The 15,711-nt window shown below is 39.8% G+C and overlaps 2 protein-coding genes across 2 annotated transcripts in view; one reads left to right on the top strand and one right to left on the bottom strand.

The window, feature by feature from the left end:
- The window catches only part of crabp1a (cellular retinoic acid binding protein 1a), a gene marked incomplete at its 3' end in the record, with an annotated part of 415,466 nt that overhangs the window by 236,714 nt on the left and 163,041 nt on the right, over positions 1-15,711 (top strand). The gene's annotated exons all lie outside the window — the stretch shown is intronic.
- snx22 (sorting nexin 22) lies at positions 2,255-10,388 on the bottom strand (the record flags this gene model as incomplete). The annotated part of the gene is made up of 7 exons (XM_083973484.1): positions 10,261-10,388; positions 7,177-7,260; positions 6,559-6,663; positions 4,518-4,612; positions 4,138-4,170; positions 3,117-3,184; positions 2,255-2,367 (listed from the first exon to the last, which is right to left on the bottom strand). The coding sequence occupies exons 1-7, from the start codon at positions 10,345-10,347 to the stop codon at positions 2,255-2,257; spliced, it is 585 nt and encodes a 194-aa protein (XP_083829610.1). The 5' UTR covers positions 10,348-10,388.

Here is a 15,711-nt window from a genome sequence, read left to right on the forward strand (position 1 = left end):
CTGCATACTTTGTGTAAATCTCAGATAACACAATGATACCACCAGAAATCAACTACGGTAATGTTAGAGTCATTTTAAAAGATGGCGCTCGTCTGAGGAGTTGTTTCTCAAAGAAGCCCAACAACATCCTCAGGAGTGTTTTTAAATAGTGCACGGCACCTATTGGAACAGAACCCACAGGTATTGATATAATATGCAATATAAAATCGATTGCAACAAGATTATGAAGTAAAATTCCTGAGATGGTTCCCTTTCAAGAGCGACATGGTTTTAATCTGTCTCACTGTGTGCAGAGTTCTCAACCTGCTTCACTGTGACTAACAAGATCCTGCATGAACACACTGTTCTTTCTGCCAGGGATTAAGCACTTTGGTTATTTTACATAAAAGACTTCAGTCTGATGTTTCAGAGTTTGTTTTTTTCTTTCTTTGGTTTTTGTGTGTGGTTAAACTCATTATAAATAACTGCTGAGGGTTTTTTAAAAATACACATTTGATCTTAAATTGCTGCTCTTCATGCATGTTTGAGGTTTTATAGAAACACTGTATTTAATACAACATTTAAAACTGATATTAAAGAGTAACTAAACCCCCAAACCACTTTTTTCTGCTGAAAACAAATGTATTTGGGTATGAAGTAGTGTTGCTGATTGATTCTGGTCCAACTCTTGACATTTTAGTCGAAGTATTTCCATTTGGTGTATTTTGTTGTAAAAATGTAAGAGTAACTGAAACCCGGCTATTACAATCAAATTTTCCTATTGGCTGAGATGGAGGCCGATGACGTTTTGGAGGCAGCTTTCGCCACGAGCCACCACGGTTAGCTCCGCCCCCTCCTATAAAAACTAGCACCTGCTGATCTGGAATCTGTGGCCAGTAGGTTGGATAGAGAGGCATAGTGATTATTGAGTAGGTAGTTAGCATAGCAGCATAGATTGTTTTTGGGAGATTGTAGTTATTACATGTGTTAGTTTATATTATTTAGTAGGTATTTAGCAATTTTTGATTAGTTAGCTTGTTTAGTTTTTTGTATTCTAGTAGTTACTTGTTAGTTAGTTCGTTAGGGTGTAGGTTAGCTTTAGCTTGTCGTTTAATTGTTAATAACTTAGCTATAAGTTATAAGCTAATACAATGCAACAGTGCAGCCATAAATCTACACCTGCAGATGAGGAAATAAGTTTTGATTGACGCTGGTGGAGACGCTCATTGTGGTCCAGTTCAGTACCACTGCAAACTGCAGCCTCAGTAAAGAACATTAAGTTTGCAAAACTTAACTGAAACTATTACTCACGGCTCACTCATATTTGATTCTGTTAGGCTTACAGGGTTATTTAATTAGGCAGTCTAAATGATATTATACTCTAGTTCACTACTGCTAACATAAATTAAAAAAAGCTTTGAGGGTTTGAAATAGCTGATCTGAAACATTTTCAAACAATTATAATGTAATTGTGTGTCTTCATCCACTGGGGGAACAAATTGTGTTTAATAAAGAGGAATCTATTCACACCCAAGCTGCCTGATCACTGACCTGTAACAAAACAATTGTGTGGTATGACAGAAGGGATACAAGCCTTTTGTGTCTCACACAGTACGATGTTGACTTTCTTGTTTTGCAGCTCAGGTCTACACAGAGAAGACACAAAGGTGGATGTGTCTATTCTTTATTACAATTTTTACATAAATACAAAAGTTTAAAAGTATGTACTATACAATGTAAGTCAATTCCAAGAGCATATGGTTACATGTTTAAAGCTGGTTGACCAAAATATATGCAACTGTGAATTTTCCCTTCCCACACCCTGACTGTCTGTTACTGAAACAGAAAAAAGACTGTAAACAAGAGGATTTAAAAAAGTAAACAGTTCCTGTCCCTGATGTTTCAAGTAGGCTTTGTCTGTACGTCTAAAATTAAACTCATATCTAGTTTCAGTAAAAGTAACACAAGACTCATGTTTCTGTTCATGTTTGTCCGGAGAGTAATGTCCCCAAAAGATTAAAATCATTTTGTGAGTCAAAGACATGGCTACATCTTTAAAAGTTCTCAAGGTGAATTGTGGCTGTTGTCCTACATGTGAGATCCTCACATTGCTGGCAGAACAAAGAGCAGGTGAAGGGTTTCATTCCCACTGGGGACAGAGAGTTTTTCTTTGTCAAGCTCGTTGCTGATGGCCTCCTCATTTATCTTTCTGGCTGTGCTGGACTGTGTATATTCTACTTGGATACATACATTGGACCCCCTTGTGTCTGTGATCTCAGGCGTCTGCAGAGGCGTCAGGCTCAGTGAGTGTGGGGGCAGTGAAGCTGACCCGGACGTCCCGGGGATAAAAACCCTGAAGGACCCCATCCATTACGATGTCTGGAAGACCTGCAAGACAGAACTCAGGGTTTACACCACATGTAAAGGATTTCACACCTTTTTTAGATGCCTTTCAAATCAAAATTACAACACCGAAACATACAAGCAGGGGTGCAGATCCGATGTCAGGATTGAGGGCGACACAAAAGTGATTCATTACAAAAGTAATTTTAAGGGTCTCAGGCATGTCATGTCTACTCACGTTATTATCTTTCGCCTCCCTCCGACCCTCCCAGATCCCCAATTCTTCTCACCATCTTCCTATTCTCCTAGTGTATGGGACTACTTTATGCACGATTAATTGATATGGATGAATATCAAAATATGAAGCCCTAAGAGATTGAGGGGGTCGTTTTTTTTTTAAAGCCTGCTGATGTCATCAGTGTCTGTGTAAGAAACTATCCATTCATTTGCATCGTAGTGGAGGAGACCAGAGATGGAATGTGGAATCAGAAATATACTGTATTTGTCAAACATTTTTTGTTTCACCATTTCAATCATTTCTCTGAAAATACATTTGTTCAATTTTGAATAACTCAGGGTATTTTTATTGGGGGGGAAATTCACGTTTTTGGGATCTGCACCCGGGGGTGGGGTATCCTAAACTTGAGTTAATTTTCTGCAATAAACCAAAAGCTTCCTGTTGAAGGAGCCTGGCTTATCCAAACTTCCGGGCTGGTTAATAAAAACACATCCCCCTGAAGCTCTATTGGCTCTGCCACAAAGTGCCAGTGTTTGTCACAGTTTGTTCTTCCTACCTGATGTGCAGCCAGAGAGATAAGGATCCTGGAAAAAGCCCAACACTCGCTGATTTGGTAATGAAAAACTGAGGGAACAAAAGCAGGATGTTATTGATTTGTCTTATACTCTTGTCATACAGTAATATCAACATTTATCCCTCCTGGGAAGGAGTTTAATGGGGAACCCCTCTGCTGCACTAGTCTGAATGCCCCTTATAACACACACAATCATAAAAACATGGAAAAGTCTTGATATTTCTGCAAAAAAGAATGAAAGGCTGCAGCAACCATGTCTGATTCCAGTCCGGGCTTTGCTGCATGTCATCCCCTCTCTTTCCTCCAACTCCCCAGTCACTAGCTCAATGATTAAAGTTCTGTCAGTTAACTAATTAATTGAGTGTTTCTGAAGTTTGTGGTTACAGCTCAAACCATGTTCCCATGCATTGTCTCTGTGGTTCAACTTCTGTGTTCTCATAGACACCAACAGTCTCTCAGGTTGGTGTCCTTTAGATTTAGTGGTTCTCAAACTTTTTTACATCAAGGACCCCTAAATTGACACAAATTAGACCACGGACCCCTATTGGACAAGATTTTGAAGCAAACACCAGAAATACACAAATATTTGTTCTGAAACTCAAAAATATTACTTTTTTTTAGTCAATGTACATTCAAACTGGGGCCAAGGGTGTGGATTTTTGGAAATATTGTAGAGAAATTTTCTAGAAAAAAGTGGTAACATTTCACAAAAACAATTCTAGAAAAAAAGTGGTAAAATTTCTCCCAAAAAAAAAAGTTTCTTTTCTCAAGAAAAGAAGAAAAAGTTGAAAATTCATAGAAAAAGTGGTAAAATTTCATGGAAAACTTGGGGACCCCCTTCAACCCTCTCTGGGGCACCCTCGACCTCACTCTGAGAACCATTTCTTTAGATGTTCCCAGTCAAAATAAACACTTCTATAGCCACATCCATTCTTAGACACAGTCCATACTGTGTGTTACTACACAACAACTGAGAAGTGGGACATCCTTAAAGGAACCTTACCTGTCATCCTGACTGTCCAGTTCATCAAGCGACCTGCAATAAGAAGTGAGGAATTCAATATGATATTTTCTGTTAATGTCTAATATAATATATTATGTAACTTAATATGTAATATGCACTTCCCCAAGGTTGAAAACTTAAACAAAGAGGATAATACAATGTGCCAAGTGTCAGTGGACAACTGCACTACAGTAAAATCTCCCTATAATTGGGTTAATGTGTGTTAGAGGCGATGCTGCTGCTCTGCATGAATGTGGGAAATGTTTCTGAAGTTTATTATGTTGCTGCATTGCCCCCAATCCAAAAATAGAGCATCTAAATATAGCAACACATCCAGCATCTCTGGGTGCAGACAGAGGAGGCTGGACTGAAGGACTTACTCCATGCTGCTGATCTTGTTCCCTGTGTGAAAGTGTCTGACGTGCAGGAAGTCCAGCAGCACCTGCGGCACGTCTTCGTTCTGGTAGATGATGTCCTGGTCAACAGGGAACAGAACAAAACATTTTATTACTGTATCTGAATGTTGTCAGGACTGATCCTGTTGGTCCGGTATCAAAGTCAAAGCTTGATGATCATTGTATGAATGTTTGTGTGTCTGTACTATATGTTCATCCTATATTTATCGCATTCTACTCTGAGGCATATTGCACTTTAAGATTTTACTCTGGTTTTTTTTTTTTTTACTGTTTTGTTCTGTTGTGCACTGCCCTTTGTCCAAGACAAATCTCTCCCACAGGAGACCAATAAATTGACTTTGACTTTGACTTTCAGTTCTTGAATGAATTAAAATAGTTTTAATATCCTGCACACCAGTACTAATTCTGCTTAGGTTCAGGTGTAACTAATGAAATAAATTCAGTCGGTTACATTGGAAATTTTGAGTCTGCTCAGATATGACGTGACCTGAGCGCTACACTTTGCAAAATGCAACTCCAACAGTATGCAACATACATGTAAACTGATCATGAAGCATGGAAGATCTAAAATTGACATGTCATACAGTGCTGTGCAAAGGTTTGAGGCACTATGAGTAAAGGGAAGATGTGATCAAAAACGATGCCATGAATAGTCTAACTTCATCCAAAATTCAGGCAATAGAAGAAACCTACATCAGATCATAATCTGGTGTGACCACGCTCTGTCTTTAAAACAGCCCAGTTCTCCTCCAGACACTTGAACACATTTTTGACATTGGTTGTGGTTTTTGGGTCGTTGTCATGCTGCAGAATAAATGTAAGACCGATCAGAGGCCTCTCTGATGCTACTGCATTATGGATAAGAATCTAAACATCTGAAGTGCCAAAAACCTTTGCACAGTGCTGTATATATTGACACTCTTCACCTCTAGTATAATTATTATCAAACTGCAAAGAAGACCTGTCCTTGGTGCACAGCTCAGGTAAATACCAGCAGCTTTTTAAAATAGAAAACATCATCTTAACTTTCTAGACAATCAGCTGGAAAAACATTGGAGCGATAAAATAAAGTATAAAGTATAATTACATAAACATCTTGCTGGCTGCTGCAGCATGAGTTTTGTTACCTGTGAATTTATACTAACACTGGCAAATTGGCCCATAGCCATAATCCCTATAGTCATAGCAGTAGGTTCGTTACCTTTATTTGTCGGTGCAAGCTATTTTTAGAATGGCGGAGCAGAGCCGTGAGCTGCTCAGAGCTACGCTACGGAGGCTAATGGGATTTCCCTCATCAAACTCATCAAATACACAATCCTACAACTCCAAAACGCTCTGGTGGACAAGTTGTGGCCTGCACATTCACCACACTATGATAACATAATAGAATGTTACGAGACAGAGTTGTTTTAGAGGTAAATTCATGCAAAACCGTTGATGCGCGTTGCCTTCAGGGACAGTTTTTCAGCAAGCAGTCTCTGCATTTGCCTCGAAAACAACTCTGTCTCGTAACGTTGCGTTATTATCTCATAGCGTGGTGAATGTGCAGGTCACAACTTGTCCACCAGAGCATTTTGGAGTTGTTGGATTGTGTATTTAATGAGTTTGATGAGGGAAACCAAGAAATCCCATTAGCCTCCGTAGCGTAGCTGAGCAGCTAGTGGCTCTGCGCCCCCGTTCTAAAAATAGCTTGCACCGACAATTAAAGGTAACGAACCTACTGCTATGACTATAGCGATTATGGCAATGGGCCAATTTGCCAAAATGTTGAACTATCCGTTTAAAGGTTGAGTCCAGCTCAGGTGTGATTATCAGTGATTGGTAGAACAGAACATCAACATTTTTCAGCTGAGCAGCTGTTGATTCAGAGAAGACCAGAGCATTGTGGAAACACTCTGATCTTGTTGAGAAAAAAGATAAAAGCAGTGTCTAGGCTAACACTGAGGCTAGCTGTGCTTGACCCTCCCTCCCCCACAGGACAGGGACAGACCCCAGGATGTTTTACCTGGATGTAGTCTTCCAGTTCCTGCCTCCTCTGCTCCGGAGGTTTGGTCCTCAGGTGGGGGTTCCTTTTGCTCGGGAAGTCGGGCGTCTGAATGATCTTCCTGAGCTGCAGGAGCCGGAGGATAAAGCAAGAAGAAATGTAAAGTCACTGTTTTATTACTTTTTCACTTTATTTTCCAATTCTTCATATTGTGAAATACACCTTCAATTTTTCAATAAACCAAATCTTGGATTTTCCAATTTCCTATAAAAGAGAAAGATTTTGACCATTAACTTCTGAAACTCCCTGTTCGTCCTTCTTTAAACTCCGTCAATATCAAAATAACTTATATATTCACTTTAAGCAATATGAGCATTATGGACTTTTCTGAGTCTCTTAACATCGTTGTAATTATGTAAACTGTCCTTTTTTTTTAAACTTTCATTTTACATTGTTTCTCTGTGTTGTTTTTAACTCTGTTTTTTAACCATGTGTTCTCGATTTCTTGCAGTCACGTCAAAGATGAATTCCCATTGCTCTTGCAATGGACAATAAAGTTTTTTCTGATTTCTGAACAAAGACAACATAGATCTCACAGACACAGCTACATACACAGTATGTTACATTGCATGTACTTACCTTTCTGTGCAGAGTCTGGAATTCGCTGCTCCTCCTGAGCACATAATGTTTCCTCCCATTAAACAGGACTTCAACTCTGAAGAGCTGCAAACAGACGACAGACAGAGACACTGAGGGTTTGTTCACAGCCGGTTATTTACTAATGACCTCTTTGTCAGTTTGTGTCTCGCTTTGTAAACAGTGATGAAAAGAAAACCATCATGGAAAAGACTGAACAAGTTGGTCAAGAAGGCCAGCTCTGTCCTGGGAAGTCCACTCTACCTGGTGGAAGTCGTTGGAAAGAGGACAATGATGGCCAAGCTGTCATCACATGACTCCCACCCCATGAGGGACATCCTGACTGGACTCCTTCACCCAAAATGTGTGAAGGAATATGTATTCCTTCCTGTATTCAAATATGTACTATATATATATTTCTTCTTTTACTATTATTATTTTATGTATTTATTATTTTTGTTTTAATCATTCCCCATTACAAATACTGCTTTGTTTTTTACTGCTATTGCTATCTGCTATGTATTATCTGTGCCATACATTTCTTTGCTGTTGTCTGCTGCTGCAACCTTGTAAATGTCCCCACTGTGGGACAAATAATGGATTATCTTATCTTATCAAATCTTTGCTGTACTGTAAAGTCAGACGACAGAAGACAGACATGCTTCTCTACTGTGGTCTGACCCGATTTAAAATACAATTAACAGAGAGGAAATACAGGTTAAACAGATGGGCATGACTTAATATGGTTCCCTGTACAGTGGATACAAATACCTTTATCTTCCAAGAACATTGTTGCAATTGGCAACAATAAAAAATATCAGGTCAAGCTGAATATTTTACCACTTCTACTGTCATTCTACTCACAACTTTATGTTGCCTCAGTGTAGGGCGTCATTGGATGAAGGAGATTTAAATGAAGGATTTAAGAATAAAGACTAAAAGTTAGTTATTCCTACATTAAAGTACAACAACATGATTCCTCCAGCAGGAGGAGGTACAGCCTCAGACTTCAGTCTCACAACATAAGTGTCGAGATGAGGAATCAGAAAACAGAAAACAACACACACACACACACACACGGAATCAGTTCCTCAACTCTGTCACTGCATATTTAAAACATCTCAGGTCGATGCATGACTGTAGCCTATGCTAGGTCAGGATGTGTGCTATTGTTCATTATGTCAGTGGGTTTAGTTAGTACACGGCTTTTCACAATAAGACTGGTCAAAGTTATATGAATAAATTCAGCATTTCCTGGCAGCATTAGAGGAGAACCTCACTTTTGCATCTGCAGACAAACTGAACATGTATACTGCACAGAGAAACAACACATGACTTCATATAAATCTGTACACAGACTGAGGTTCATGTATTAACACTTGAATGTTGAATGACTAATGCTCGTCTCACTCACTAAAACTGTGAACCAGCTCACACTCTGCAGTGCTGAACACAGATATTATTTCATGCTGCTGGTCTCACATATGAATGAAAATCATCATGTTTCACTTCTGCAGGGTTGAGCTGCTGCTGGCTGTTTTACTTTTCAGTCATTAATCAGAATAGATGATAACATTAATGAGATCTCCCTCAACATGACAACAGCTCCTGCAGGTTATAAACAGTGGACTTTACAGTAAATTACATAGTTACTCATGGATAGCAGTTAAGTACAATTTGGAGGTGCTTGTACTGTGTTTTACAGAACTACATGTCAGAGTGAAATACCTAACCCTATTCCACTTCAAACGTCTTGTTATAAGTTGATGATTCATTTTCTTTCTATTGGTCAATGGTTAACTGACCAACCGTTGCAACTCTACCTGTTAAAATCCATCAATAAAAATGATCCAGCAAAAAAAAAGAACGTAGGCTATACTGACAGTACTGTACCTTTGACACTCCTCGGCCATAAAGTCAATGTTTCTAGTATGAGAGCCTCTCATATTAAGAGACTACATAGAGTTAAAGGAGGCATGGAAAAAAGACTGGTGGATCCTACATGTAAATGTTGATACCAGCCACATGAGTGCATTCATCTTAGTTTTGTACCAAGATCTCCAGGTTTTCAATTTTTTTTTTACTTATAATGGCATGCAAAGTTTGGGCACCCCTGGCCAAAATTTATGTTAATGTGAACAGTTCAGCAAGTGGAAGATTAAATTTTCTCCAATAGACATAAAGTTACAAATGATGAATCACTCTTTTGCAATATTTTAAGCAATGTCAGTGTATTATTATTGTTTTCTACTGTACAACTTCAGCATGAAAAAGGGAAACAAAACAGAACGCTGCAAAAGAATGACAAACCCAGGAGACTTGAGCTCTCAGAAAACTTTGACCAAGGTATCAGACAAGATATTATTTACTGTGATAGTTTCCAAATGGGGGAGCTACTACCTATGCAGGGTGGCCAAACCTTACTTTTCTGTCATTTAAATAGGCTACTGTATATATGTGACAAAGGGAATGTGTCATTTGTAACTTTATGCCTTTTGTCACAGCTTTTTCCACTCCAAATGTAAATCATACACAGAATGTGACTGTGTAACCTGTGCAGCCTTTGTGTTATCTTGTCTAGTTGTCTTGTGAAAGCTAATTGTCACATGTGAATTTGCTCTTCTCAGTTCATCTGTTTGCTGAGTAGGCTACAGAAAGCGCAAAAACAAACAAAACAAAAACCACACCCCACTTTCTTCCGCATTATTTTGAACACTGATTGAATTGGTACCTTGGTATTAATCCTAGTAGTATATAGTTTAATCTGTACTAGTTTTATACAGTAAATGAGCTGAGTACTTGTTGCAGCAGCAGGACTCCTGCCATAGTAAGAAGAGCAGCTACTTCCTCAGCTCTGTGCTCACTTCACTTTCACTCCTCGTGCAGGTAACTGCTCACCTGGCGGCGCGCGCCTCACCGTCACTACTTCACCACAGCCAGGTTACAACCATGGCATGGACTGTGTGTGTAGGTTCAAATGAGTGAGAGAAAACGTGTGCGCTGAGCGGAAATAACAACAAGTTTGTTTTTCGCTGTTTGTTTGGTAAAAGTTTCAAGAGTGACCTGTGGAGAGAGCAGCGTCCTCACCTTTTTGGACTTTCCCGACTCATCCACTTCCCGCTCCATCGAAGGGATCGACACTTCAATCATGGGGAAATCTTGCTCCCACACCATCGGACAGAGTCAGCTGACCGCGTCTCTCTGAACACAACCGGGCCACACACGGCTGAAAAGTCACTTGTGTCGGGTTTTCCCTGCGTCTGGCCGCTGGAATGGAGAAACAGCTGCCTGTTGCCTGCCTGCGGCTCTGTGGTGTGGTCGCTCTCCTCCTGAGCTGGGCTCCACCTACACCAGTGGACAAACCCAGCAGCACCGAGAGACATTAAAGGAGCAGTCCGCTGTTTAGGACGCACAGAGGAGAGGAAAGGGTCAGTTCATGAACGACACAACACCACACAGATGTGTAGTCTAGTCTGCTCACTGGAGCAGTGCAGTGTCCTCACACACACACACTCACCTGATGCTCTGATTACTTTGGATAAAGTTTTGATGGACCAGTAGGCTAATTTAAACCTGCACACACACACTCACATGGCTTTAACCAGGATTTTACCAACACTAAGCCCCACCCTCTGAAAACAGTGCATTTGCCTCTTACCCAAATGAACGTCTCCTTTTGGCTGTGCTTTGGTCTCCACTGAGTAGCCACGGAGGCCTTCTGCAGAAACCAGAACAATGAGCTGAAAGATGTTTAAATGCTCTAAACCAGGCATGGACAAACTAAGGTCTGCAGGCCATATGTGGCCCATTGTGTTTTTTATTCTGGCCCATCAAATATTGGTAGAAAATTGTCCAATTATAACACTCAGAATTGGATTTATTGGCCAAGCATGATGCATATGTACAAGGAATTTGGTTTGCATAGCTCTCTGATGTTCACATAAAAGACGTACAACAACAACAACAACAACAACAACTGAACAATGAGTTAAAGCAGAAGTGAGTGATATATTTGTGTTAATATAAGTCTTAAATAGTTATATCTTCCGACAGCAATCACTTACATAGAGTGTTTGGACTGAAACACGGGTCTGTCAGTCACTCTGCTCTGCTCTGAGCCGAAGAGAAAACATTTATCGTATCCTACAGTTTTTATCCAATGAGGAGAGAGAACGGCATGCAGGGCTGTGTGTGCAGCCAAGGAACGCCGTGAATGTGGTGACGTAGCGACGAGGACTGTTATGGTGCGTTCAAGGAAACTCGTATTTTTCCGACCGTGAAGTGGTACCAGTTCGATCTGGTACGAGTTCACCGGTCGGAAGTTACGAGTGGCCGTTATAGTGACTTTCACCGGTAAAACAGGTCGGAAAAACACGAGTGGGTTGCCTGGAACGCTACAAAGTCGTAAGTTGTGACTTGAAGCTGTAATTTACGATTTCAAAAGCCTGCCTGGAATGCAGCATTAGCGAAAACGACCGGACCACTCACTTCTGCTTTAAGAATAATACAAAAAAAAAAAGTTAAATAAAGATAAATAGCCTAAGTAAAGGCCAGATTGGCCAGATTGTACTGAACAGTCACATGTAGTGCGAATAGACAGTGAAGTAGTGCCATGAAAATAAATAGTAAATGCTGGATGGATATTTGTATGAGTTATGAATGATATGTACATTTTATGGTTTACGTCTATATATATATATGTATTAATTATTGACCAACACCTCAAACTTTGATGCACTGTCAAAAAACACTGCTCCCACTGAAATGGAATGTAATCTGCTCAGCCGTCAAATTTTTAAACTCAAAGTTTGCCCACCACTGCTCTTGACCCTAAGGGAAACTATAAACTGTGTCTCTTTGTGACTATGAATGACATGTGTAGGTGTGGAGGTTGCAGTTTAAAATCTGAATGATCTAATCTCTAGAGCTCAATAAATGGATAATGAGTGTCTTTCATCTCAAAATGACATTAGTAATCCAAACTTGCATTAATATACTTAGCTTCCATCTTTGGTTATTGAATTGAAACACGTTTTCCAAGATTAAAGCTCTATTTTTTAAGATGAAGCACCAGCCATCATGGAAACTTGTTCTTCAAACCTCTGCTCGTGGACACAGCAACACAGTCACATATGCCACTTTCAAATCCAGATTCACTTCCCACTCTGACTGAAACCTAAAGTAAAAGAAAAACAATTCACTGGATGTAAAAAAAAAAAACGGATGTAAACCCAGACCACGTAACTCTGAACGGCACTCACATCCCCTTCAGAGCTCAAACCTGAACCCAGACTGTTGGTTCAAGTAGCTGCCGTGCCACACTGTTTGTTGTCAGAGTCTCTGAGGAACGGCTCTCTGCCATGTTTCCTCTTTCACCGTTTAAATCCTACACACGGATCATTTTCCATGTGTTGATCTCTACCACAGTCACATGCTCTGCGTGTGACGTGTCATCATGGGATTTATATCACCCCGTCCCCTGTTGTTGCTCATTGTGTTGTCATCTGGCCGTGCAGAATGGCTTACTTAGGCAACTCTGAGAGGATATGTGACCTTCGAGAGTCACAAATCACAGCCGGGTAAAAATATAACAACACTTCTCATCTTTATGTTGCGTCATGACAGCGTTGTTGTACTACGACTCATGTGTGAGCCACTGGTCTTGCTGCTGAACACGCAATTGTGTCTGAAGTGACACTGTCAGCAGATCCAGCCATACACATTAACTAGAAGGAGGTTAGTCTGCGTTTTGTAGCTGGATCAGGAAAAAAGATAGTCATCAGTTTTGGGGAAAACACTCATTTGCTTTCCTTTGCTGCAGAATTGGTTGATGTGACTTCCATATCTGTGTTATCATCCTGTTTTCTGTTTAGTCATTAAGTCTCCTGCCTCCTCCTCCCTGTGCCGCACTGATCCACCTGTCCCCAGCTACCTAATCAGCTCTCACAATACACAGCGAAATACAGGCCTCTGTTGCTGTGTTGTGATTGTCTGATGTGCTCTCCAGCCTTCAACCTTCCTCTCATTTGTCGTTTCCTGCCTTTTCCAGTCTCTTACTTGCATCTTTGATTTATTCGCCTCTTTTCCTATTTTTTTTTTTTATCATGATAAAACAGTTTTTATTTTTATTTATTTGTTGCCAACCATACAGTCATAGATGATACAGGCCTGAATGACAAGATCAAGTTAGTCATATAGCTACCAATACAATTTTACATTTTCGTAAAATAAAAACAAAGAAAGAAGGGGGAAAAAACAAAAAACAGACACATAAAAAAAACTGAAAAAATATATAATAAATACAGTATATATACAATAAAGACATGAATTTAGTGGGGAAGGCAGAACAGAAATGAAAGAAAAGAGAAGAAAAAAGGGTGGGGTAAGGCTGTACAGAGATTGTATTTCCTCAGTAGTTCAGAGGGAGGAGGGGTCGAGGGGATACATTCAGTAAACAATTACAGTCCAAACCAACTACTGCCCTAAGGATCTCTCAGGGTCCTCAGGAAAGTGGGTAACCTGCATATCCTATTAGTTATGTAAAGGGATAGTTCAACATTTTGGCAAATTTGTCCATTGCCATAATCCCTATAGTCATAGCAGTAGGTTCATTATTACCAGTACTTTCACTTTTCCCTCATCAAACTCATCAAATACACAATCCAACAAATCCAAAACACTCTTGTGGACAAGTTGTGAGCTGCACATTCACCACGCTATGAGATAATAACAGAACGTTACGAGACTGAGTTGCCTATATAAGGCTGCCCCACCAATCTAAAAACAGCTTGCACTGACAATTAAAGGTAATGAACCTACTCCTATGACTATAGGGAGGGATTATGGCAATTGGCAAATTTGCTAAAATGTTGAACTATTCCTTTAACTCCATAAGAGCTGTTCCTTGTTATACATTTCTAGGAGATTCGAGGCTCCCTCCATGGGGCTGCCATACAACCAGTTGTTATTATTTGTTTGGACCATGATCCCTTGTCCAACATAGTACCGGCTCACAGCCAACAGAATGACCAGTAATTTCCCTAAGGGACTGTGTTACACCTTCCCAGAATGATTTTATTTTTGGACAAGCCCACACCATGTGGTAAAATGTACCTTTTTCTTGTTGGCAATGCCAACGGCTGTCAGAGACAAAAGTATTCATAATGTGTTGAACGGGGGTAAAATGTGTTCTATGTAGGCTATAACATTATAATTTATAATTTTATTCTTTACTGATTTTAATATTTTATGTAATGTAAGCTGTAATTTTGGACTCATTCATATTTTCCTTGTGCCTGTGTGGGATTCCTGCAGACAATGTGACTTTTGTGTCTACATTTTAGCCCTATGATGGTCAGGCCAACAGTCCAGCACGGACCCCATTCATGCCAAATGTACCCAGCTGGGACTGGCTCTAGCTAATAATAAGCATGGCTAATGAATATTGATGTCATCTCATCATATGATAATGAAATGTTGCCCAGCACAGGATCTGATGTGTGCAGCAACATTATAGACTCCGATCAGTGATTCCGACCTTGTGTTTTCCCCTCATTTTATCTAGATATAGACTGACTAGAGAAACAAAAAATTCTCAGTTTTGAAACAATGTCAAAGACTCTTTTTAAAACATTTTTTGAATAAGACATGAAGTTAAGTCGTAATTTGTTCATCACCAAACAGATGCAGCAGTTGGTGTAAAAAATCTCAAAGTTTGAAATGTGACACCCTGAAGTTGTGGTTTCAGGATCACACACGCGTGCTGGTGTCTGAGCTCCGTCTCAAATTCCTGCAGTGGAATGTGAAGGCAGGTCTCCACAACTTCACACATTGGAGTTTTGTCATTTGCAGACATGCCAGCCGGCCTGGGGAGCGTGATGCTATTTGTCAGAGCTTGTGTGTGAATGAAAGAAAGCACTGTCATCCAGAATAACCGCGTTAGCTGATGCATTCTTGAGTTCTGCACACGGTTCCACTGAGTTGTTTACTGCTACAAACTGAAAGCTGCTCCTCCACATACGTCACATGTTTGTTTTGTCATCTAACAACCAACAAACAAATCAATACTTTATATGTACAGATTTACAATTGAGTAATGTAAATTGTTATGACATTATTTACATTCAATGATGTGCATTTGAGTATTTCCTTTCTTCTGCACTTAGTGCTGGTGGCATTAGTTGAAATGGTCTGAAGCTAAATGCTGCTCCACAGTGTCTTGTTTCATGTACTTCACACTACACACTGGCCCATCAGACAGACAGCACTTCTGGACATCTTTATCATTGCTAAAAACTCTTAGCAAAAATAAATTTGCCAGAGTATGTGGAAAAACCTAAAATGGAAATATAATATGATGCAAAACACTCACGGATAAGCCATAATGAGACGGTGCTTCTCAGTGTAACAACTTTTTTTCTTCTTTTTTAACATCGATAATGTGACTTTTTTGCCAGTAGGTGTCTCCCCTGGACTTAAAGGAGATATCAGTGAAATGTTTTTGTTAATATAAGTCCTAATTAGTCATATTTTCCGTCA

Source organism: Trachurus trachurus, assembly GCF_905171665.1.
Source record: "Trachurus trachurus genome assembly, chromosome: 6".
In the NCBI taxonomy this organism is placed as follows: domain Eukaryota; kingdom Metazoa; phylum Chordata; class Actinopteri; order Carangiformes; family Carangidae; genus Trachurus; species Trachurus trachurus.